Genomic DNA, 27,171 nt, shown 5'->3' on the forward strand with positions numbered 1-27,171 from the left:
GCCCATAAGCCACAGCTACTGAGCCTGTGTGCCACAACTACTGAAACCTGCGCACCTAGCGCCCGTGCTCTGCAATAAGAGAAGCCACTGCAATGAGAAGCCTGCACACCGCAACAAACGGTGGCCCCTGCTCACCGCAACTAGAGAAAGCCCACACATAGCAATGAAAACCCAATGCAGCCAAAAATAAATAAGTAAATAAAGCTGAATAATATTCCTTTAAAAAAATAAAAAATAAAGAGAATTCACTCACAAAATCTGGACTTATGATTTCTCTTGAAAGACTGTAGCCCTGGTAAGTTGGGGTCTGCCTTTCAGCATTCCCCTGCTGATGGTCCTGAGCCACCTGGGGACTGCAACAGCAGTCACAAGGTTAGGGGAAAAGGGGGGTGGGGGGGCAGGAGCCAGGAAGCAAGAGGCCTGTCTAGGATAGAATCTGTCCAGAAGAGGAGGGGCCTAAGGTGAGCCAGGTTACAAGTTCCCAGCGCATACTCCATTGTCCCAATATGACTTCACTTAACAAACACAAATTAAGGGATAAAATTACTTAAAAAAGTTTTTTTTTGATGTGGACCATTTTTAAAGTTTTTATTGAATTTGTTACAATACTTCTTCTGTTTTATGTTTTGATTTTTTGGCCCCAAGGCGTGTGGGATCTTAGCTCCCTGACCAGGGACCCAACTCACATTGGAAGTTAAACCCCCTGCATTGGAAGGGGGAGTCTTAATCACTAGACCACCAGGGAAGTCCCCCCAGAGGTAAAATTATTAAGAATTTCAAGACAGCATTTGCAGAGTGTTAAACCTGAAAGGCCTTTTTGAGTGTGGGGACCTGTGGTGCTACACTCATGTGGCTGGCCCTGCCTATCGTTCCCAGTGAGCTACTGAAAAGGCTGTACCATACCCTCTATACACCAAAGTAGAGGCCAGTAAGTCTCATTTAAGGCTAATTTAAATAGACTCTTAATGAGTTTATTAAAAAATATGACTTCACCACTGGGTCTTGGTTAATACACACACACACACACACACACACACACACATTCTACTCTCAGGTGTTATGAAAACAAGGGAACCTTAACGAAACCTTGCATTATGTTTAGGACACATTGTTTAAGAAATTATGGGGACTTCCCTGGTGGCGCAGTGGTTAAGAATTCGCCTGCCAATGCAGGGGACACGGGTTCGATTCCTGGTCCGGGAAGATCCCACATGCCACGGAGCAACTAAGCCCGTGCACCACAACTACTAAGCCTGAACTCTAGAGCCCGCAAGCCACAACCACTAAAGCCCGCGTGCCTAGAGCTCGTGCTCTGAAACAAGAAAAGCCACTTCAATGAGAAGCCCGCACACCGCAACGAAGAGTAGCCCCTGCTCGCCGCAACTAGAGAAAGCCTGCGTGCAGCAACGAAGACCCAACGCAGCCAAAAATAAATAAATAAATAAAATAAAGTTAAATGATACTTTGAAAAAAAAAGAAGTTATGGAGGTGTGATTATATTTAAAAAAATATTTCCCTTCATTCAAAAATATTTAGAGTTGAAAATATTTGCAATTAAAGGGGATAGGCTTTAATTGTTGGTAAAATTTTAATTATGTGAAACACCTCATTATCTTTTGTTGGATACTTGAGGTATTGGAACATCTAACCATGCTAATTATTAGTTATATAATTTATGCTGTTTTAAAAATAAGTTTATTTTAGTAGGAAAAAATACCATACAATAGCTGGATTGTATGCTTATATAATTTATCTCAGTCATTCATTCTGGAGAATAGCCAAACCATTCTATCTACCTAAAACTAAGGCACAATGACCATGAGAAAATCTACAGGAGTTATAAATATAGTGGTGTCCTTAGGAGGAAATAACCAACATCTACAGTTTCAAACCCATTAAATAATGATGAACATCATAATGACAGACCTTCATTTGTAGTTCTTCTTGTTCTTTCTTACACTTTTGGATTATTTCTTGGTGTTTTTCCTTTTCAATATCGAGTTCCAGTTTAACTTCATCTTTAAAGAGAAGAGCTTGCTCCTGAAATTCAACTAAATGTTGGGCCCTTTCTTTGGCGAGTTCAGCTTCAAGCTAGAAAATAGCATTTAACACACAAATAGAGCCATTTTATCTTAAGATAAGTAAATTAAGACTATTTTCAGACTCATATTTTTTCTTCCAGTTTTATTCAGATATAATTGACATACAGTGCTGTATAAGTTTAAGGTGTACAGCATAAAGATTTGACTTACATATATCCTGAAGTTATTATCACAATAAGTTTACTGAACATCCATCATCTCATATAGATACAAAATTAAAGAAATAGATTTTTTTTTCTTGTGATGAGAACTCAGGATCTAATCATTTTAAAAATTCTAATCCTAATATTAATTTTTAAATTCTAATGTTTAAAAATAATCTGACTCAGAACTCGGGCCAGAAAAGTTGACCTTAGGTCAAATAGTGTTACATCTTCTAAGATCATCAAAACCTGTAAAATGAGTAGAGAAGTTAGTACAATATATTATAACAGTTTTCAGAAATACTAAAAGCTTATTAATCTTCTGTACATTTATGGTGTAAACTCAGTCCTTGTCAGCAACCCTATAAGGAAAAAAAAAAAAAAAGGATTTTGAGGCTCTTACACTAAGTTCTGCTGAAAACTAAGAGTGGATACAAGGTATAAATGTCGATTTTTTAAAATGGTCCTTTCTTGATAGAGATCAGACAGTTTTGGGGTCAAAGATTATCATTTTAATGTGATTGAGGCCAGAAAGCTGATGGAAGGAAAACATAGTCAGTGATGCCCGTATCCAGATTTTGACTCACATAGAATCATGGTGCTGGAAGGGACCTTAGAAATCCCCTAGTTCATTTTCTCAAGCTTCCATGAATTGTGGAAGCATAAACAAAGGCTTTGGATTGAGTTTAAATCCTGGCTCTAAATCCTGGCTCTGCCACTCTAGTTGTGTGATCTTAAATTATGACTGTAACCTCTCCTGATGTGGTTATAACTAATTCCCTTGGGGGTCGTTATGAGGATTATAAATGAGATGAAACATCTGTGTAAAGCTCTTGCACAAGCAGGAATTCAATAGTCAGTGGAGATTACTTCTACACCCTGACTTCAGTCTCTACCATGGAATTTGCACCAAATCATTGTCTGCTCTGTGCCTCAACACCACCAGAAACCATAATTCACTCCTTCCCCAGCAGGCGTTTCCATTTTCAGACAGTGCTCAGCATTAGGAAGTTTTTCCTTTAGTTGAGCCAACATCTCTCTCCCCATGGTTTTTAACCATTGGTTTTGGCTCTGTCTACCGGAGCGAGAGAACAAATCTATGAGTCCTGGAGTCATTTAGGCCTGGGAGACTACATAGTGGAGTAGAGAAGGGATCCCAGTGACAGGCCGGCTCGAGATTTACATTGTGCCATGATTATAAATTCTAAGAGGGAGTAAATGCCAGATAACTTGGGAGAAAAACTATCAAACATGACTTACTGTGACTGTGATTCTCAGGCCACTAAGAGGAGGAGAGAGGTCAACCTGAATTTCTCAAGGGGATACTGAAACTAGGGTACCAGGAAACAGAAAGTTTGCTAAGAAAGTTTGCAGGAAGCCATTTAAATTACATAAAATCCACATAGAAGACTAGCTCCAGTGTGGGGTCTGTGGGATTTATTGCACTGGGTATAGGACTGATTATTTGCCTCAAGGCAAAACAGTTATGTTTATACTCAATGCACGGAGTTAAATTTCTGGATTGTTTGGGGGAAACGATACCGATAATCATTTAGGAACATGATAGAACTGTTCAGGTGTGTTGCTAGCAGATTACAAATGACAAGGAGAGCCTCAGGGCCCTCAGAAAAAAGAGCAGATGTTCTTCTGAATTCCAGGTACTTGTGTTCACTTGCCTCCTGGTAGCCATTTAGATACATCACAGGTGTCTCAAAAAAATTGTCTGAACCAGAGATCTTGATACAATCCCCTCCCCACCTGTTCCTTCCTCAATGCTCCCCATCTCAGGGCACCGTACCATCACCCAAAGAGTTATTCAAGTCAGTAACTGGGGTAATCACCTTTCACACTTCTGTCTCCCTTACCCTCCACACCTAATCCAGCACCAAGTCCTGTTCATTTTGCCTCCAAAAGATGCATCGAATCCACCCACTTCTCTACACCTCTACTTCCACCACCCTAGTTGTGGTCACCACCACCTCCTGAGTGGCCTCCTTACTTCTATTCCTGCCTCTCTCCAACACCTTATACACAGCAGAGTGTTCTTCACAAACTATAAATTGGATTATTTTATTCCTTCTTAGTGGTTTTTCAATGCATTAGTACAAAATCCAAACTCCCATACATGATCTTCTACAGGACCACCATCAGCCCATATGACACCTTTGTGTAAATCAAAAAAGCATGCCTTCCTTAGATGAACACAGCCTTGGGCAGGGCACAAGACTTGGTGAGCAGAGCCCAGGTCAGATTCCAGCTCCCTTCTCTCCCTTGGGCTGTGCTATTAGTCACGATGCAACCTGAACACCATGTATGGCGGCCCTGGACTTCTCCACCTGACTTTTACTGCTTTTCCCATTTGATTACTGTGCTCCAGCCACACTGGAATAGATAAGTCAAGAACACATGAAAGGAGGAAATCAAATGCAAGACATTTGGAAAACTTCAAGAGTTAATAGTCCACAAGATACCAGGACATTATAAAAAAAAAAAAGAGTAAACAAACATTTTTTGAGAAACTCAAGAAAAATTTGTGCTGAGGTACTAAAATATCAAGTGCTCAAAAAATTTTCCTTGTGTGGTTAATTGGTAGAGCCAAAGAGTTATTTTAGGATAAAAAGACATATTTCAAAATATGGTTTCAAATTAAGAGAACAAGGATGTACATAAACTATGTGGGACAGGACAAACTAAATTAGATGACAGAAGGACTTGAGAAGAACTTTTAAAAACGGAAGTTCTTTAAATTTATTATGGGGAAGAGGCCATTTAGCAAATCAGCAGAGTCCCTTGATGAAGAGGAAACAAAGGAAGCGTTCAGGGAAGGAAAGGGGGTGGCTGACTGGTTGAATGAGAAGAATGTTCTATTCTACCTGAGTCAGGAAGAAAGGAGATCTTCTTGCCCCTGAACTGTTCCTTGGAATGAACTAGTGTAGGTAAGGGGAAGGGGATAAAGGAAGGAATAGATGGAGGGTGGGAAAGAAAAACACTGTAGATAAAAAGAAGAGTGATTTACTATTACTGATTTGATTTTTAATTTGCACAACCTGAGAAAGAGAAGCAAAGTGATGAGCTTCAGGTGGGATTTCTAAACATTTAAGGAAGCTGCAGTGGGAAGCCAAAAGCCATCTGAATATGTTGACTCCGTAGCACAGAGAGATGACACTACTGGTTCCTTCATGATCTGAAGAGTCTGAACAAAGTGATGAGCCCACAAACAATGATTTGCTTAAGCTGGTATATTGTCATTGAAAAGATGAATTCATACCAAATTGTCATGTTTATGTTTTTGACATGTTGATAAGAGCTGTTTGTTTAAAATATCTTATATGGCAGGGCTTATGTTTATGCAAAATAAATGAATTAGGTGATGGTGCATACATATATTATGAACTGCTTTATACAATAACTAATAGTAATTTTGAAAATCATGAAAAAATTCTAATCTCTGAAAAACAGCATGAATAATATATGAGTTCAAGAGTTACACAATGTAAAATCAATTATTGTCTGGGTACACATTCCAGATTTTAATTCATCCATATCTTCCTCTAGCTCAAACTCTGTCTCCTCCCTGAAGGCCTTCTGATGACTCCAGAGTATTCTGAGTATGTTGTTTTTTAATTCCTTTTGTATTTGTTGTTGAAATGCATAATTAGAGTTTTATAATATTTGTGTCTAATACTAGTGTGCAAAATGCTATCTTTCCACTAATTATTTTCCAAGTGAGATCTTTGTGGTTGATTTTGATATCATTTTCTAACTGTTCATGGAGCCAAACACCAAATATAATCACTTATTACTTTGATGGTCCCTTTAAAACCAAGGGAGTTTCTGATGTCAAAGTAGAAATCAGACCACTTGTCTGATGTACATATATCACTAAACAAAATATATCTCCTAAAAATAAATTATTATACTATTTTCTAAAAGTTTAAAAACAAATACTGGTTGAAAACTAATACTTCAGATTATTTCTAAATTAACCACTGAATAAGTATATTATAAAAGTAGATGACTATTCAAATACTAGGCTTTGTATTGTAGTAAAAAATATGAATGCTAAGGAATCAGACTATGCACTGAAGTCCTGTCAAGAACTGAGTAAACTGAGGGTGGAAGGAGAGAATGTTCACCAAGTAACTTAAACAGGCTAGGTGGTATGGTACAGGGCCCCTTTCATCTACTAACTCATATAATTCTTATAACAACCCTGGAAAGCACATACAATAATTATTATTCCCACTGTCTACAGTAAGAAATAGTCTCAGAGAAATTAAGTGCCTTCACAAAGATCTTAGAACTACTATGAGGTGGAGAGGGCTGCACACTCAGGTGTCTCTGGTGGACCCCATAGCTCAGCGTGGTGAGTTTTTCCACACAGCTGTCTCCCTACACATCTACATGGCATAGTGGTTAAGGGCATGGACTTGGTATTTATTTAGTTTCAAAATATTGGGGGATTCTTTTCCAGATAACTTTCTGTTAATGAATACTTATTTGATTCCATTGTGGTTAGAGAAAATACTTTGTATGACTTGAATCCTTTTAAATTTATTGAGACATATTTACTCCCAGTATATGATCTACTTTAATAAATGTCCCATGCGCACTTGAGAAGAATGTGTATTCTGCTGTTAAATGGAGAATTCTATACATATCAATTAGGTCAAATTTGGTAATAGTGTTTACTGTATCTCTTCAAAATAAATTATTATACTATTTTCCATAGTTTATATCCTTAATGAGTTTTCTGGATATTTTTCTATCAATTATTGAGAGAGGGCTATTGACATCTCTGACTCTAATTATAGATTTGTCTATTTCTCCTTGCAGTTCTATCATTTTTTGCTTAATTTTTAAGTTCTGTTACTAGGTGAAAAACCATTTAGGATTATTATGTCTTCTTGGTGAACCAATCTCTTTATCATTATGAAATGACCTTCTTTATCTTTGGTAATATTCTAAATATTCTGATTTCTTTCTCTGAAATCTATTTTGATTGTAATGTAGCTACTTTAGCTTCTTTTGATTTGTTCTAGCATATCTTTTTTCCATCTATTACTTTTAACCTATTTTAAAAAATATTTCTTTATATAAAAGTACATTTCTTATAGGCAACATATAGTAGAGTCTTGCATTTTTATCCAACATGACAATCTCTGTCTTTTAATCGGGGTATTTAGACTAGGGCTTGGCAAACCGTGGTCCACAGACTAAATTCAGCCATGCCCATTTATTTGCATATCATCTATGGCTGCTTTTAAGCTACAATGGTGGAGTGGAGTGGTTGCAACAGAAGCTGGATGTTCCACAAACCAAAAATATCTTATTTACTAACTGGACCTTTATAGAAAAAGTTTGCTGACCCTGGTTTAGACCATTTATATTTCATTTGATTATTGAGATGATTAGCTTTAAATCTATCTTGCTATGCATTTTCTTTTTTTTATTTCTTTTTTTTTTTTACATCTTTATTGGAGTATAATTTCTTAACAATGGTGTGTTAGTTTCTGCTTTATAACAAATTTAATCAGTTATACATATACATATGTTCCCATATCCCCTCCCTTTTGCGTCTCCCTCCCACCCTCCCTATCCCACCCCTCCAGGTGGTCACAAAGCACCGAGCTGATCTCCCTGTGCTATGCGGCTGCTTCCCACTAGCTATCTACTTAACGTTTGGTAGTGTATATGTGTCCATGCCTCTCTTTCGCTTTGTCACAGCTTACCCTTCCCCCTCCCCATATCCTCAAGTCCATTCTCTAGTAGGTCTGTGTCTTTATTCCTGTCTTACCCCTATGTTCTTCATGACATTTTTTTTTTCTTAAATTCCATATATATGTGTCAGCATACAGTATTTGTCTTTCTCTTTCTTACTTCACTCTGTATGACAGACTCTAGGTCTATCCACCTCATTACAAATAGCTCAATTTTGTTTCTTCTTATGGCTGAGTAATATTCCATTGTATATATGTGGCACATCTTCTTTATCCATTCATCTGATGACGGACGCTTAGGTTGTTTCCATCTCCGGGCTCTTGTAAATAGGGCTGCTATGAACATTTTGGTACATGACTCTTTTTGAATTATGGTTTTCTCAGAGTATATGCCCAGTAGTGGGATTGCTGGGTCATATGGTAGTTCTATTTGTAGTTTTTAAAGGAAACTCCATACTGTTCTCCATAGTGGCTGTACCAATTCACATTCCCACAAGCAGTGCAAGAGTGTTCCCTTTTTTCCACACCCTCTCCAGCATTTGTTGTTTCTAGATTTTTTGATAATGGCCATTCTGACTGGTGTGAGGTGATATCTCATTGTAGTTTTGATTTGCATTTCTCTAATGAGTAAAGATGTTGAGCATTCTTTCATGTGTTTGTTGGCAGTCTGTATATCTTCTGTGGAGAAATGTCTATTTAGGTCTTCTGCCCATTTTTGGATTGGGTTGTTTGTTTTTTTGTTATTGAGCTGCATGAGCTGCTTATAAATTTTGGAGATTAATCCTTTGTCAGTTGCTTCATTTGCAAATATTTTCTCCCAATCTAAGGGCTGTCTTTTGGTCTTATTTATGGTTTCCTTTGCTGTGCAAAAGCTTTGAAGTTTCATTAGGTCCCATGTGTTTATTTTTGTCTTTATTTCCATTTCTCTAGGAGGTGGGTCAAAAAGGATCTTGCTGTGATTTATGTAATAGAGTGTTCTGCCTATCTTTTCCTCTAAGAGTTTGATAGTGTCTGGCCTTACATTTAGGTCTTTAATCCATTTTAAGCTTATTTTTGTGTATGGTGTTAGGGAATGATCTAATCTCATACTTTTATATGTCCCTGTCCAGTTTTCCGAGCACCACTTACTGAAGAGACTGTCCTTTCTCCACTGTACACTCCTGCCTCCTTTATCAAAGATAAGGTGACCATATGTGCGTGGGTTTACTCTGGGCTTTCTATCCTGTTCCATTGATCTATCTTTCTGTTTCTGTGCCAGTACCATACTGGCCTGATTACTGTAGCTTTGTAGTATAGTCTGAAGTCAGGGAGCCTGATTCCTCCAGCTCCATTTTTCATTCTCAAGATTGCTTTGGCTATTCGGGGTCTTTTGTGTTTCCATACAAATTGTGAAGTTTTTTGTTCTAGTTCTGTGAAAAATGCCAGTGGTAGTTTGATAGGGATTGCATTGAATCTGTAGATTGCTTTGGGTAGTAGAGTCATTTTCACAATGTTGATTCTTCCAATCCAAGAACATGGTACATCTCTCCATCTATTTGTATCATCTTTAATTTCTTTCATCAGTGTCTTATAATTTTCTGCATACAGGTCTTTTGTCTCCTTAGGTAGGTTTATTCCTAGATATTTTATTCTTTTTGTTGGAATGGTAAATGGGAGTGTTTCCTTGATTTCACTTTCAGATTTTTCATCATTAGTATACAGGAATGCCAGAGATTTCTGTGCATTAATTTTGTATCCTGCTACTTTACCAAATTCATTGATTAGCTCTAGTAGTGTTCTGGTAGCATCTTTAGGATTCTCTATGTATAGTATCATGTCAATTGCAAACAGTGACGGCTTTACTTCTTCTTTTCCGATTTGGATTCCTTTTATTTCTTTTTCTTCTCTGATTGCTGTGGCTAAAACTTCCAAAACTATGTTGAATAAGAGTGGTGAGAGTGGGCAACCTTGTCTTGTTCCTGATCTTAGTGGAAATGGTTTCAGTTTTTCACCATTGAGGATAATGCTGGCTGTGGGTTTGTCATATATGGCCTTTATTATGTTGAGGAAAGTTCCCTCTATGCCTACTTTCTGGAGGGTTTTTATCATAAATGGGTGCTGAATTTTGTCGAAAGCTTTCTCTGCATCTATTGAGATGATCATATGGTTTTTCTCCTTCAATTTGTTAATATGGTGTATCACGTTGATTGATTTGCGTATATTGAAGAATCCTAGCATTCCTGGAATAAACCCCACTTGATCATGGTGTATGATCCTTTTAATGTGCTGTTGGATTCTATTTGTTAGTATTTTGTTGAGGATTTTTGCATCTATGTTCATCAGTGATATTGGCCTGTAGTTTTCTTTCTTTGTGACATCCTTGTCTGGTTTTGGTATCAAGGTGATGGTGGCCTCGTAGAATGAGTTTGGGAGTGCTCCTCCCTCTGCTATATTTTGGAAGAGTTTGAGAAGGATAGGTGTTAGCTCTTCTCTAAATGTTTGATAGAATTCGCCCGTGAAGCCATCTGGTCCTGGGCTTTTGTTTGTTGGAAGATTTTTTGTCACAGTTTCAATTTCAGTGCTTGTGATTGGTCTGTTCATATTTTCTATTTCTTCCTGATTCAGTCTTGGCAGGTTGTGCATTTCTAAGAATTTGTCCATTTCTTCCAGGTTGTACACTTTAGTGGCATAGAGTTGCTTGTAGTAATCTCTCATGATCTTTTGTATTTCTGCAGTGTCCGTTGTTACTTCTCCTTTTTCATTTCTAATTCTATTGATTGGAGCCTTCTCCCTTTTTTTCTTGATGAGTCTGGCTAATGGTTTATCAATTTTGTTTATCTTCTCAAAGAACCAGCTTTTAGTTTTATTGATCTTTGCTATCGTTTCCTTCATTTCTTTTTCATTTATTTCTTATCTGATCTTTATGAATTCTTTCCTTCTGCTAACTTTGGGATGTTTTTGTTCTTCTTTCTCTAATTGCTTTAGGTGCAAGGTTAGGTTGTTTATTTGAGATGTTTCCTGTTTCTTGAGGTGGGATTGTATTGCTATAAACTTCCGTCTTAGAACTGCTTTTGCTGCATCCCATAGGTTTTGGGTCATCGTGTCTCCATTGTCATTTGTTTCTAGGTATTTTTTAATTTCCTCTTTGATTTCTTCAGTGATCACTTCGTTATTAAGTAGTGTATTGTTTAGCCTCCATGTGTTTGTATTTTTTACAGATCTTTTCCTGTAATTGGTATCTAGTCTCATAGCATTGTGGTCGGACAAGATACTTGATACAATTTCAATTTTCTTAAATTTACCAAGGCTTGATTTGTGCCCCAAGATATGATCTATCCTGGAGAATGTTCCATGAGCACTTGAGAAAAATGTGTATTCTGTTGTTTTTGGATGGAATGTCCTATAAATATCAATTAAGTCCATCTTGTTTAATGTATCATTTAAAGCTTGTGTTTCCTTATTTATTTTCATTTTGGATGGTCTGTCCATTGCTGAAAGTGGGGTGTTAAAGTCCCCTACTATGATTGTGTTACTGTCGATTTCTCCTTTTATGGCTGTTAGTATTTGCCTTATGTATTGAGGTGCTCCTATGTTGGGTACATAACTATTTATAATTGTTATATCTTCTTCTTGGATCGATCCCTTGATCATTATGTAGTGTCCTTCTTTGCCTCTTCTAGTAGTCTTTATTTTAAAGTCTATTTTGTCTGATATGAGAATTGCTACTCCAGCTTTCTTTTGGTTTCCATTTGCATGGAATATCTTTTTCCATCCCCTTACTTTCAGTCTGTATGTGTCTCTAGGTCTGAAGTGGGTCTCTTGTAGATAGCATATATATGGGTCTTGTTTTTGTATCCATTCAGCCAATCTGTGTCTTTTGGTGGGAGCATTTAGCCCATTTACATTTAAGGTAATTATCGATATGTATGTTCCTATTCCCATTTTCTTAATTGTTTTGGGTTTCTTATTATAGGTCTTTTCCTTCTCTTGTGTTTCTTGCCTAGAGAAGATCCTTTAGCATTTGTTGTAAAGCTGGTTTGGTGGTGCTGAACTCTCTCAGCTTTTTCTTGTCTGTAAATGTTTTAATTTCTCCATCAAATCTGAATGAGATCCTTGCTGGGTGGAGTAATCTTGGTTGCAGGTTTTTCTCCTTCATCACTTTAAATATGTCCTACCAGTCCCTTCTGGCTTGCAGAGTTTCTGCTGAAAGGTCAGCTGTTAACCTGATGGGGCTTCCCTTGTGTGTTATTTGTTGTTTTTCCCTTGCTGCTTTTAATATGTTTTCTTTGATTTAATTTTTGACAGTTTGATTAATATGTGTCTTGGCGTATTTCTCCTTGGATTTATCCTGTATGGGACTCTCTGTGTCTCCTGGACTTGACTATTTCCTTTCCCATATTAAGGAAGTTTTCAACTATAATCTCTTCAAATATTTTCTCAGTCCCTTTCTTTTTCTCTTCTTCTTCTGGAACCCCTATAATTCGAATGTTGGTGCATTTAATGTTGTCCCAGAGGGCTCTGAGACTGTCCTCAGTTCTTTTCATTCTTTTTTCTTTCTTCTGCTCTGCAGTAGTTATTTCCACTATTTTATCTTCCACGTCACTTATCTGTTCTTCTGCCTCAGTTATTCTGCTATTGATCCCATCTAGAGTATTTTTTCATTTCACTTATTGTGTTTTTAATCATTGCTTGATTCATCTTCAGTTCTTCTAGGTCCTTGTTAACTGTTTCTTGCATTTTGTCTATTCTATTTCCAAGATTTTGGATCATCTTTACTATCATTATTCTGAATTCTTTTTCAGGTAGACTGCCTATTTCCTCTTTATTTGTTAGGTCTGGTGGGTTTTTATCTTGCTCCTTCTCCTGCTGTGTATTTTTCTGTCTTCTCATTTTGCTTATCTTACTGTGTTTGGGGTCTCCTTTTTGCAGGCTGCAGGTTCGTAGTTCCCGTTGTTTTTGGTGTCTGTCCCCAGTGGCTAAGCTTGGTTTAGTGGGTTGTGTAGGCTTCCTGGTGGAGGGGACTAGTGCCTGTGTTCTGGTGGATGAGGCTGGATCTTGTCTTTCTGGTGGGCAGGTCCACGTCTGGTGGTGTTTTGGGGTGTCTGCGGACTTTTTATGATTTTAGGCAGCCTCCCTGCTAATGGGTGGTGTTGTGTTCCTGTCTTGCTAGTTGTTTGGCGTAGGGTGACCAGCACTGTAGCTTGCTGGTCATTGAGTGAAGCTGGGTGCTGGTGTTGAGATGGAGATCTCTGGAAGATTTTCGCAGTTTGATATTATGTGGAACTGGGAGGTCTCTTGTGGACCAGTGTCCTGAAGTTGGCTCTCCCATCTCAGAGGCACAGCACTGACTCCTGGCTCCTCAATTTGGGATGATTTGTTGTCTATTCATGTATTCCACAGATGCAGGGTACATCAAGTTGATTGTCGAGCTTTAATCCGCTGCTTCTGAGGCTGCTGGGAGAGATTTCCCTTTCTCTTCTTTGTTCTCACAGCTCCCGGGCCTCAGCTTTGGATTTGTCCCCGCCTCTCCGTGTAGGTCGCCGGAGGGCGTCTGTTCTTTGCTCAGACAGGACAGGGTTAAAGGAGCAGCTGCTTCGGGGACTTTGACTCACTCAGGCCGGGGGAGGGAGGGGCACGGAGTGCAGGGCGAGCCTGCAGTGGCAGAGGCCGGCGTGACGTTGCACCAGCCCGAGGTGCACCGTGCGTTCTCCCAGGGAAGCCGTCCCTGGATCCCGGGACCCTGGCAGTGGCGGGCTGCACAGGCTCCCCGGAAGGGGGGCATGGACAGTGACCTGCGCTCGCACAGAGGCCTCTTGGTGGCGGCAGCAGCAGCCCCAGCGTCCCACGCCCACCTCTGGGCTCCGCGCTTTCAGCCGCAGCTCGAGCCCATCTGTGTAGCTCCTTTAAGCAGCGCTCTTAATCCCCTCTCCTCTTGCACCAGGAAACAAAGCTCTATGCATTTTCTATTTGGCCCATCTCATTTTTCCCCCTCTTTTTCTGTCTTCTTTTGGATTATTTTTTTAATTCAATTTTATCTCCTTTGCTGGTTTATTAGCTGTAACTCTTTGTTTTTCTTTTTTTTTTTTTTTTGTGGTATGCGGGCCTCTCACTGTTGTGGCCTCTCCCGTTGCGGAGCACAGGCTCCGGATGCACAGGCCCAGCAGCCATGGCTCACGGGCCCAGCCACTCCGTGGCATGTGGGATCTTCCCGGACCGGTGCACAAACTCGTGTCCCCTGCATCGGCAGGCGGACTCCCAACCACTGCGCCACCAGGGAAGCCCCTGTTTTTCTATTTTTGTGGTTGGTTTAGAGTTTATAGAATATATTTTTAACTTATTGCAATCTGTCTTCTTGTGATATATCACTCCATATATTATATAAGAATCTAAATATTCTCACCACCACTACCAAAACAACAAAGGTAATTATGTGAAGTGAAGGATATGTTAACTAACCCTATTGTAGTAATTATTTTGCAACATATATATGTGTGTGTCAGATCATCATGTTGTACATACTAAACTTACAGTGTCACATGTCAATTATATCTCTATAAGGCTGGAGGAAAAAGGGGGCTGTGATGGTTGGTTGATGGATAAAACTAAAATGAAAGGACCCCTTGTTCCCTTCCTTAGATCTCCTGCCATTGTTCCATACTCACCAACCCCAACCAAAAGTCAGAGGGTCCAGGAACTATTACTTTCATCCATTCAATTCAGGCTTTGGGGATAGAAAGCAGGGTTTCAAGGGTGTAGAGTGGCCAGAGTGGGGCAAATGAAAGGAATCTGGCTCAACCCATGAGGCAGATGGAGAAATTCTCAGAGAAGGGTAATCTGCCAGGAAGGTACCCCCAGAAGGGTCCACTGTATTTCCCAGCTCATTGTCAGGTTGCCTACCCATTGCCCTATCTCTTGGCCCATCTTTTAACTGGAAACTTCAGGGGATATTTGTTATTTTCTTTTATTATTTTTTTTAGACATTCATTCTTCCCCTATTGTCAGTCAATATGGTTGAATGGGAATCTGTCCTGCAAGGGTGAGCATGTGACTCAGGTCTGAATGAATCAACATGCCCAGTCTTGCCAGGTGTGGTGATTGGTCCAAGACTAAGCACATGATTCAGTTAGAATCTGACAGCCACAGTGAGTTTTTTGCTAAGAATGCAGAAAAGAGACGGGAGGAGCTACTGTTCCCTTTTTGCCATCAGGAGGGACAATTCTGAGTCTGAAAATGAAACCAATCTGGCAGAAAACCAGCTTGACAGCCCTGAATCCAGCTGTGCCTGAAGGTAGCCCACCACTGAACTTTGCAGTTACGAGAGCCAATAAATTATATTTTCACTTAAAAGAAGAAAAAAAAGAATTTCACAATAGTATACTTCCATCTTTCCCTTCCCAGCTATTGTGATATTGTTGTCATATATTTTGCTTCTACATTTTATAAATCTCATATTAGATTATTAATATTTTTATTTAAATAGTCCATTATAATTTAAAGAAATTTAAATGATAAAAATATCGTATTTATCCATATTGTTACCAGTTCTGGTGTTCTACATTCCTTTGTATAGATCCATATTTCCATCTGTTATAATTTTCCTTCTGAATAAAGGACTTCTTTTAACATTTCTTATAGAGTGGGTGTGTTGGTGATACATTTTTTCTGGTTTTTTCATTCTGAAAAGATCTTTATTTCACCCTCATGTTTGAAAAATATTTTCACTTTGTATAGAATTCTAAGTTGACAGCTCCCACCACTATGCCCTCACCCCTGCCCCACCCTTCTTCTTTCAATACTTTCTGTCTCACTGTCTTCTTGCTTATGTTGTTTATGATAAAAAAAAATCTGCTCTCATCCTTATCTTTGTTCCTCATATATGTCTTTTATTCTCTGATTGCTTTTAAGATTTTCTTTTTATTAATATTTTTGAGCAATTGGATTATAATGCTTGAGGTGTGCTGAGCTTCTTGAATATGCTTGAGGTTTGCTGAGCTTCTTGAATCTGTGGGTTTATAGTTTTCATCAAATTTTGGTTTTTTTAGCTGTTATTTCTTCAAATATTTTTTCTGTCCTCTCTTTCCTGTCCTTTGAGGAGTCCAATTATACATATATTAGGCCACTTGAATTTGTCTCACAGCTCACTGATGTCCTTTTTTTGTTCTGAGTCTCTTTTCTATTTTATTTCATTGCATAGTTTCTATTGCTATGTCTTAAATTTAACTAATCTCTTCTTCTGGAATGTTTAATCTGCCATTAATCCCATCCAGTATACTTTTCATCTCAGACAATTGTAATTTTCATCTCTAAAATTCAGTTTAGGTCTTTTTTATATCTTCCACATCTCTGCTTAACATGGTCAATTTTTCCTCTAGTTTTTGGACATATGGAATACAGTTATCATAACTGTTTTAATGTCCTTGCCTGCTAATTCTAACATCTGTGCCTTTCTGAGCCAATTTTTATTTGTTGATTTTTCTTCTCATTATGAGTCCTATTTTCCTGTTTCCATGCAGGGCAATTTTTGATTGGATGCTAGACATTGTGAATTTTATCTTGTTAAATGCTGGATATTTTTGTATTCTTATAAATATTCTTGAACTCTCTTCTGGGATGTAGTTAAGTTTCTTGGAATCAGCTTGATTTTTTTTAATGCCTTTCTTTTAAAATTTATTGAGCAGGACCAGTTCAGCATTTAGTCTAGGGCTAATTATTCCCTACTACTAATGCAAGACCCTTCTGAGAACTCTACCTAGTGCCCTATGAATTATAGGTTTTCCAGTCTGGCTGGTGAGAACAGGCATTATTATTGGCCTTGTGTAAGCATTTGGTACTCTTATCTCTGATCCTTTCAGATGGTTTCCCTTGTTCTGGGTAGTTTCCCCATTTATATGCACTGAGCATACATATAATTAATGGGGATTCTTTGTAGACATCCAATATTCTTTCTCTGTGCAGCTGTCTCCTGAGAACACTATCCTGTGAATTCTAGCCACTTAGATTCCCTGGACTCTTCATAAGGTCTCCTCAACTCAGAGAATCTGCCAAACTCCACCTGGATTCCCACTCCCTGTACCATGGCCTTAAATTTATTTCAAGGCACTAAGTTAGGGCAATAACAGGGGTTATCTTGTTTGTCTCTTATCTCCAAGAATCACTGTCCTTCATTGCCTGATGTCCAGTGTCTTGAAACCATTGTTTCTATCTTTCCTCCAGTGTTTTAATTGTTTCAGGAAGGAGGGTAAATCTGGTTCCTCTTAGTCCTTCTAAACCAAATGCAGACATTTTGGACTTTGTATTAGCTCTCATTTTTGAAGGGGTTGGGGGTGTTGTATCAGTTCTCATTTCCTGGCTATATAACCTTGACAAATTACCTAATCTCTCTGAGCTTTATTTTTTTCCATGTGCAAATGGGAATAATAATGTTAGAATGATTAAAATTATATTGATGAAAAGCATTTAGCACAAGTCTTGGCATATAGTAAACACTCTAATAATAGAGACTATTTTTATTATGTAGATTAAGGGTTTAAATCAGATGATCTTTGCAGGCTATTCCAGACCTAAAATTTTATGATTTTATTAATTCAATTTTGAAAATTACATGGCATAATTTAAAAAATTAAAGTGTACCCTCAATATTCATTTTAACCATACATTAATTACACATAAATGAAAACTGATATTTTTTAAATGACGACTTTATCTCTGTCAAATTGTATTTTACAAGTTGTCTTTTTTAATTACATTAACAGTATACTGAGGTACATTAGGAATTATTAGGCCATTTGGCTCTTCCATTTTAAAGAAGAATTTGAGATTTTTTTTGCCTCACCCTTCAATGCTGGAATTAGTTCTTGAAGTAAACTTTTTCTCCCTGAGTTTTCACTATCAATCCATTTGCTTAGTCAGGAAGTAATAAGGTTTTGTGTTTTAACTACTGGTTTCTCAAAATGCTATGTACTGTTTAAAATGAGGTCAATAGTATAATTCTAAGATGTTCCATAATGTGATATCTTAGTAATGATCTAAGAAAATATTTGGTTGGAATTTGTTTATGGCATTATAAAGTGATAGTCAATAGGTGACTATCACTTATTGTAAGCAGTCTGGCTGTGGGAAATTTTTTAATTACAACATTTTAACTGAAAAGTAACAACACTGCATTTGGAACTAATTTAAAATGTTCAGCATGCACATTAATTTGCTTTCTTCACATCAAAGCAGTACTTGAAGTAAACAAAAATTCATGATAATTAGTAAATGCTCAGTTATTTTAAAATGTGCCATCCTTGTTTCATAGCAACTATTGATTCTATTATGTGCTTTTTACATACTTTAAAATAATTAAGCAAGGGCATAAATTGCTATCTACTTTTTTGGACTGTTAAAAGCATTTAAGTTATGAAGTTTATTCTAATATGTGTATTATACATTTGTAAAGGGAACATTTCATTCCTATGCAAAGGCACAATGACCCAAGAAAGAGATGACAATGTCATATTAGCGATTCTCCTTTCTCATGAGAGGACTTTCAGGGAAGTTTTAATTCATAGTCTCAATAACTAATACAGCCAAGCATAATTATCATTCGTTGGCTTTACTGGTCTGGATCTTGATTTATTGCTAAGCTAAATTATAAGATTTATTAACAAAAAGTCATGTCCTCTCAAAAGAATGAAATGTCCATTTATATTAAAGAAAATTACACAGGCCAAAATACATCTATGATATAATTAATTTATTAGAAAGTTATCATGGTTTTAATAAGAACTTAGAGAATCTCACATATGTTTATTTTCATCAACAAATTAACTTAGCATAAAGCAAGAACATATAGTTTCACATGGTCAGATGCTAACACTAACTTGGTTTGCATGCTGTGTTAGCACCTCAGGGATAGGGCACAGTAAGCAGCAGTACTAGAGTGGATCATGAATGCAGAAACTTCTTTTCCAGTGGATTATATCTGAAGGTCATTGGTGGGGTGTGACCAAAGAGATGAGGAACTTCTACATAAGCAAAGGCAGGAAAGTTCATTTTGTCAATCTAAGAGGAGCTCAGGAGTTTGAGGGAAAGGAATGATCTGTGAATCTCCTACTGCATTTCACTAATTCCATCAGTGAAATTTCTTTTATTTTTTCAAAGATCTATTTATTTATTTATTTAATTTCTTTTTGGCTGCGTCGGGTCTTAGTTGCCGCACGCAGGATCTTTTTTTTTTTCCCCTTTTGCGGTACGCGGGCCTCTCACTGCTGGGGCCTCTCCCATTGCGGCTCCGGATGCGCAGGCTCAGCAGCCATGGCTCACGGGCCCAGCTGCTCTGTGGCATGTGGGATCTTCCTGGACTGGGGCACGAACCCATGTCCCCTGCATCGGCAGGCAGACTCTCAACCACTGCACCACCAGGGAAGCCCCATGCAGGATGTTTTTTGAGGCATGCGGGATCTTCATTGTGGTGTGCAGACTTCTCTCTAGTTGTGGCATGCAGGTTTTCTCTTCTCTAGTTGTGGTGCACAGGCTCCAGGGCGCGTGGGCTCTGTAGTTGTGGTGCATAGGCTCCAGAGCGTGTGGGCTCTGTAGTTTGTGGCAAGTGGGCTCTACTTGAGGCATGTGAGCTCAGTAGTTGTGGCATGTGGGCTTAGTTGCCCCGCAGCATGTGGGATCTTAGCTCCCTGACCAGGGATCGAACCTGCATCCCCCTGCATTGTAAGGTGGATTCTTTACCACTGGACCACCAGGGAAGTACCCATCAGTGAAATTTCTGACTCAAAAGATGGGATGTTTATAATATCTCTTTATACATATTGCCAAGCTGCCCTCCAAAAGGTTGTGTAATTTCCAGTCCCTGAAAGAGTAAGAATGAAAGACTATCTCACTAGACCTTCACCGCAAGACAAAGTTGAAGCAGTAAAAAATAATCTCTCCTTGCTTTAATTTGAATTTTTTGGATTGCTAGATAGGTGGATCATCTTTTCATATTTTTAAACATGGATTGGTAAGGGTAGGGGAAGTGAATAAGGATAGACTAACCAACTGACTACACCGAGGCTAAAAAAAAATAGAAGGAATTAAAGAAGTGTGGGCTTTAGAGAAGAAGGAGAAGGAAAAGCCTATGCTGGAGGTTCCGAGTCAAGATGGCAATGTGGGAAGATGCAGAGTTCGCGTCTCCCCACAACTAGGGTGCCTGCTGGATGCTGGTGGGGGACCCTGATGCCCAGGGAGATGGGAAGAACCCCCAAGCGCACCAGAAGGATGTGGGGAGACTGAGTGGGGAGAAGTGGAGCCTGGACAGGACCGCTGCCCCTGAGGGGTAACTGAGAGGCAGGAGGGGGAGGGTTTCCCACGCCTGGGGGACCCTCAGGGACTCAGATCAGAGGGGGAGTGGGCCCAGCATTTCCCCTACCCAATCAGCCGGGGAAGTCTGCCTGGCTCTCGGGCTGGGTCCTACATGCTCAGTGGTCCCCTCTGGGCCAGGTTGGTCCTGGGGGCATAGGAGGGAGGCCAGGAGAGAACAGGAGAGGTGGTCGAGAGGGGCCCCCCAGGACCAGAGGATCAGGGAATGAGCAGAGGACGTTTCACCCACTCACTCGGGCACTGGGAGCCTGCTGAGCTCCCAGGCTGGTCCCACGCCTTCCAAAGCCCCCTGCAGGCCACATGGGTCCTGGGGGCATAGGAAGGAGGGAGGGGAGATCAGGACAGGTAGGTGGGAGGGGACCTCCAGACTGGAGGAGCAGTAGAGGAGCAGAGGGCATTTGCACCACCCACTGGAGACCAGGAAGCCTGCTGGGCTCCCAGATGGGCCCCTCCCCTCTGAGACCAGAGGCAGGAGGCATGCCTGGGCCCCTTCTGTTCTGTTGAGCCTAAGCCCCCCCTCCCACAGCCCCCCACCCCCCCACCACCTTTTACAGCCCTTTGGGTCCTAAGCATAGGGCCCGCCCAATGCCCAAACTTCACCCCTGCTTAGGCCCCGCCCTCCGTAGCTAAGGCCTTTCCCACTTTTTTTTCCTCCTCCTCTTTTTTACTATTGTGGTTCTGTTTTACCTTCCAGTTTTTGTTTCATCTATATTTTTATTTTTATATTTTTTCTAACATAGCTGTTAGTTTCCTATTCTAATTTTAGTTTTCACTTTGTTATTGTTCTCCTTTTTTTTTCTTTTTTTTCTTTTTTTTTTTTTTTTGCTGCCCTGCATGGCTTGCGGGATCATGGTTCATGAGCCAGGAGTCAGGCCTGAGCTCCTGTGGTGGGAACCCCGAGTCCAAACCACTGGACTAAAAGAGAACATCAGACCCCAAGGAATATCTATCAGAGTAAGATCTTCCAGAGGTCCTCATCGCAGCACCAAGACCCAGCTCTACCCAACAGCCTAGAAACTGCAGTGTTGGAAGCCACAGGCCAAACAACCAGTAAGACAGAAACACAATCCCATTCATTAAAAAAAAGAAAAAAATGTGAGACAGCAAAAAAAATATGTCACAGAAGAAGGAGCAAGGTAAAAACCTACAAGACCAAATAAATGAAGAGGAAATAGGCAATCTACCTGAAAAAGAATTCAGAGTAATGATAGTAAAGATGATCCAGAATCTCAGAAATAGAATGGAGGCACAGATTGAGAAAATACAAGAAATATTTAACAAAGATCTAGAAGAACTAAAGAACAAACAAAGAAAGATGAACAACAAAATAACTGAAATGAAAAATACACCAGAAGGAATCAATAACAGACTAACTGAGGCAGAAGAACGAATACTTGTGCTGGGAGACAAAATGGTGGAAACAACTGCCCAGGAGCAGAATAAAGAAAAAAAGATAAGAATTGAAGACAATCTCAGAGACATCTGGGACAACACTATATGTACCAACATTCAAATTATAGGGGTCCCACAAGAAGAATAGAAAAAAAAAAAAACAGCCTGAGAAAACATAAGAAGAGATTATAGAGCAAAACTTCCCTAACATGGGAAAGGAAAGAGTCACCCAAGTCAGGAAGCACAGAGAGTCCCATACAGGATAAATCCTAGGAGAAACACACCAAGACACATATTAATCAAACTAACAAAAATTAAATTCAAAGAAAAAAAATTAAAAGCAGCAAGGGAAAAGCAAAAAAATAACATACAAAGGAACCCCCATAAGGTTATCAGCTGATTTTTCAGGAGAAACTGCAGGCCACAAGAGAGTGGCAGGATATATTTAAAGTGATGAAAGAGAGAAACCTACAACCGTACCCAGCAAGGATCTCATTCAGATTTGACGGAGAAATCAAAAGCTTTACAGACAGGCAAAAGCTAAGAGAATTCAGGACCACCAAATCAGCTTTACAACAAAGGCTAAAGAAACTTCTCTAGGTGGGAAACACAAGAGAAGAAAAAGACCCACAAAAACAAACCCCAAACAAGTAAGAAAATGGTAATAGGAACATACATATTGACAATAACTTTGAATGTAAATGGAGTAAATGCCCCAACCAAAAGATACAGACTGGCTGAATGGATACAGAAAGAAGACCCATATATATGTTGTCTACAAGAGACCCACTTCAGACCTAGGGACACACACAGACTGAAAGTGAAGGGATGAAAAAAGATATTCCATGCAAATGAAAATCAAAAGAAAGCTGGAGTAGCAATACTCGTATCAGATAAAATAGACTTTAAACTAAAGACTGTTACAAGAGAAAAGGAAGGACACTACATAATGATTAAGGGATCAATCCAAGAAGAAGATATAACAATTATAAATGTTTATGCACCCAACATAGGAGCAACTCAATACATAAGGCAAATGCTAACAACCATAAAAGGAGAAATTGATGGTAACACAATAATAGTAGGAGACTTTAACACCCCACTTACACCAATGGTCAGATCATCCAAACAGAAAATAAATAAGGAAACGCAAGCTTTAAATGACACAATAGACCGGATAGATTTAATTGACATCTATAGAACATTCCACCTGAAAGTGGAAGAATACACTTTCTTCTCAAGTGCACACAGAACATTCTCCAGGATAGATCACATCCTGGGTCACAAATCAAGCTTCAGAAAATTTAACAAAATTGACATTTGTACCAAGCACCTTTTCTGACCACAACATTATGGGATTAGAAATCAATTACAGGAAAAAAACCCACAAATACATGGAGGCTAAACAGTGAGCTACTAAATAACTAAGAAATCACTGGAGAAATCAAAGAAGAAATTAAAAAATACATAGAAACAAATGACAACAAAAACACAACAACCCAAAACCTATGGACCCAGCAAAAGCAGTTATAAGAGGGAAGTTTATAGCAATTCAATCTCACCTCAAGGTGCAAGAAAAATCTCAAATAAACAATCTAACCCTACACCAAAAGCAACTAGAGAAAGAAGAACAAACAAAACCCAAAGTCAGTAGAAGGAAAGAAATCATAAAGAACAGAGCAGAAATAAATGAAATAGAAAGAAAGAAAACAATAGCAAAGATCAATAAAACTAAAAGCTGGCTCCTTGAGAAGATAAACAAAACTGATAGAGCCTTAGCCAGACTCATCAAGAGAAAAAGGGAGAGGATACAAATCAATAAAATTAGAAAAGAAAAAGGAGAAATGACAACTGAGATCATAGAAATACAAAGGATTATAAGAGACTACTACAAACAACTATGTGCCAATAAAATGGACAACCTTGAAGAAATGGACGAATTATTGGAAAGGTACAATTTTCCAAGACCGGACCAGGAAGAATTAGAAAATATAAAGAGACCTACCTCAAGTAATGAAATTGAAACTGTAATTAAAAATCTTCCAACAAACAGAAATCCAGGACCAGAGAGCTTCACAGGTGAATTCTATCAAACATTTAGAGAAGAGCTAACACCCATCCTTCTCAAACTCTTCCAAAAATTTGCAGAGGAAGGAACACTCCCAAACTCATTCTATGAGGCCACCATCCCCTGATACCAAAAGCAGACAAAGATATCACGCAAAAAAGAAAATTATAGACCAATATCACTGATGAACATAGGTGCAAAAATCCTGAACAAAACACTAACAAACAGAATCCAACAACATATTAAAAGGATCATACACCATGATCAAGTGGGATTTATCCCAGGGATGCAAGGATTCTTCAATATATGCAAATCAATCAATGTGATACACCATATTAACAAATTTAGGAATAAAGAAACATATGATCATCTCAATAGATGCAGAAAAAGCTTTTGACAAAATTCAACACTGATTCATGATAAAAACTCTCCAGAAAATGGGCATAGAGAGAAGCTACCTCAACATAATAGAGGCCATGTTATGACAAACCCACAGCAAATGTCATTCTCAATGGTGAAAAACTGAAAGCATTTCCACTAAGATCAGGAACAAGACAAGGATGTGCACTCTTGCCACTGTTATTCAACATAGTTTTGGAAGTCCTAGCTATGGCAATCAGAGAAGAAAAAGAAATAAAAGGAATAGAAATTGGAAAAGAAGAAGTAAAACTGTCACTATTTGCAGACGATATGATACTACTATACATAGAAAATCCTAAAGATGTCACTGGAAAACTACTAGAACTAATCAATGAATTTGGTAAGGTTGCAGGATACAAAATTAATGCACAGAAATCTGTGGCGCTCCTATACACTAACAAGGAAAAATCAGAAAGAGAAATTAAGGAAACAATCCCATTTACCACTGCAACAAAAAGAAAAAATTACCTAGGAATAAACCTACCTAAGGAGGCAAAAGACTTGTACTCAGAAAACTATAAAACACTGATGAAAGAAATCAAAGATGACATAAACAGATCAAGAAATATACCATGTTCTTGGATTGGAAGAATCAATATTGTGAAATGACTATACTACCCAAAGCAAGCTACAGATTCAATGCAATCCCTATCAAACTAATAATGGCATTCTTCACAGAATTAGAATAAAAAGTTTACAATTCATGTGGAAACACAAAAGACCCCGGAGAGCCAAAGCAATCTTGAGAAAGAAAAATAGAGCTGGAGGAATCAGGCTACCTGACTTCAAGCTATACTACAAAGCTACAGTAATCAACACAGTATGGTACTGGCACAAAAACTGAAATATAGATCAATGGTACAAGATAGAATGCCCTGAGATAAACACACACACATATGGTCACCTAATTTATGACAAAGGAGGCAAGAACATACAATTGGAGAAAAGACAGCCTCTTCAATAAGTGGTGCTGGGAAAGCTGGACAGCTACATGTAAAAGAATGAAATTAGAACACCACCTAACACCATATACAAAAGTAAACCCCAAATGGATTAAAGACCTAAATGTAAGACCATACACTATAAAACTCTTAGAGGAAAACGTAGGAAAAACACTCTGACATAAACCACAGCAAGATCTTTTTTGACCCACCTCCTAGAGTAATGGGAATAAAAACAAAAATAAACAAATGGGAACTAATTAAACTTAAAAGCTTTTGCACAGCAAAGGAAACCATAAGCAAGATGAAAAGAGAACCCTCAGAATGGGAGAAAATATTTGCAAATGAAACAACAGACAAAGGATTAATCTCCAAAATATACAAGCAGCTCATGGAGCTCAATATCAAAAAAGCAAACGACCCAATCCAAAAATGGGCAGAAGACCTAAATAGACATTTCTCCAAGGAAGACATACAGATGGCCAAGAGGCACATGAAAAGGTGCTCAACATCACTAATTATTAGAGAAATGCAAATCAAAACTGCAATGAGGTATCACCTCACACCGGTCAGAACGGCCATTATCAAAAAATCTAGAAAAAAGGGTGTGTTGAAAAAGGAACCCTCCTGCACTGTCGGTGGGAATGTAAATTGGTACAACCACTATGGAGAACAGTATGGAGGTTCCTTAAAAAACTAAAAATAGAATTACCATATGACCCAGCAATCCCACTCCTGGGCATATACCCTGAGAAAACCATAATTCAAAAAGAGACATGTACCACAATGTTAATTGCAGTACTATTTACAGTAGCCAGGACATGGAACCAAGTCAGAAAGAGAAAAACAAATACCGTATGCTAACGCATATATATGGAATCTAAAAAAAAAAAAAAAAAAAAAAGGGTTTCCCTGGTGGCGCAGTGGTTGGGAGTCCGCCTGCTGATGCAGGGGACGCGGGTTCGTGCCCTGGTCCGGGAAGATCCCACATAGCCGCAGAGCGGCTGGGCCCGTGAGCCATGGCCACTGAGCCTGTGCGTCCGGAGCCTGTGCTCCATAACGGGAGAGGCCACAAAAGTGAGAGGCCCACGTACCGCAAAAAAAAAAAAAAATGGTACTGATGAACCTAGTGGCAGGGCAGGAATAAGGACGTAGACATAGAGAGTGGACTTGAGGATATGGGCGGGAGGGAGGGAGGGGGAAGCTGGGGTGTAGTGAGAGTAGCATCGACATATATACACTACCGAATGTAAAATAATTAGCTAGTGGGAAGCAGCGGCATAGCACAGGGAGATCAGCTTGGTGCTTTGTGATGACCTAGAGAGGTGGGATGGGGAGAGGGGGAGGGAGGCTTAGGGGGGAGGGGGTGTGGGGATGTATGTGTGCATGTGGCTGATTCACTTTGTTGTACGACAGAGACTAACACAGTATTGTGAAGCAATTATACTGCAATAAAGATCTATAATAAAAAGAAGCCTATGCTATAAAATAAAACAAAAGAATGAGACACTTAGAGCAACTTTAGTCCATATTCTCAAATTTTAATTGTTGCCCATATGGAACTGTGGAGATCATTTGCTATAGAGATCATTTTTGTTATAGCCTGAATGTGCTGTCCCCAAAGGATAAGGGAAGGGGTATTGAATTATAGAGGGCCAGACTGGTTGAGTATGGCCAACTGTGTGAAGACTGGAAATGAAAGTGACAAATTTAGAATTAACCTGAGCCAGCAACAATACCTAAAGGATTTCATCTGTGGATGGAAAAGTGGGGAATTCCAGGTGGAGACATTAGTTTGAAGGTGGCCACCAATTGTTGCTTGAGGTTACAAGTTATAAGGTCTAGTCACCAAGGAGAAGCATCTGATGATGACCAAATAGGTTGTTGGGACTTCAGTCAAACAATCTGAATTTCAGTAGCCAGCTCTAGTTCTAGATGCACATGTAAGACATAATCAGAAAACCAAGACAGAAGGCTAGAGCTAGGATTAGGTACTGGTGGGGGAAAAGAAACAGCTTGGAAGGTTTCAGCACAGTATGCATGATAAAGCCA

At 39.0% G+C, this 27,171-nt stretch overlaps 1 protein-coding gene across 1 annotated transcript in view; it reads right to left on the minus strand.

Annotated features, from left to right (window-relative positions):
* Window positions 1-27,171, minus strand: part of LEKR1 (leucine, glutamate and lysine rich 1) — a gene marked incomplete at both ends in the record, with an annotated part of 264,064 nt that overhangs the window by 18,297 nt on the left and 218,596 nt on the right. Inside the window, one exon of the mRNA XM_079705454.1 lies at window positions 1,927-2,091. Coding sequence (XP_079561580.1) covers window positions 1,927-2,091 — 165 coding nt within the window. The remainder of the gene's footprint in view (window positions 1-1,926; window positions 2,092-27,171) is intronic.

The sequence above is a fragment of the Hyperoodon ampullatus genome, assembly GCF_949752795.1.
Source record: "Hyperoodon ampullatus genome assembly, chromosome: 5".
Classification (NCBI taxonomy): domain Eukaryota; kingdom Metazoa; phylum Chordata; class Mammalia; order Artiodactyla; family Ziphiidae; genus Hyperoodon; species Hyperoodon ampullatus.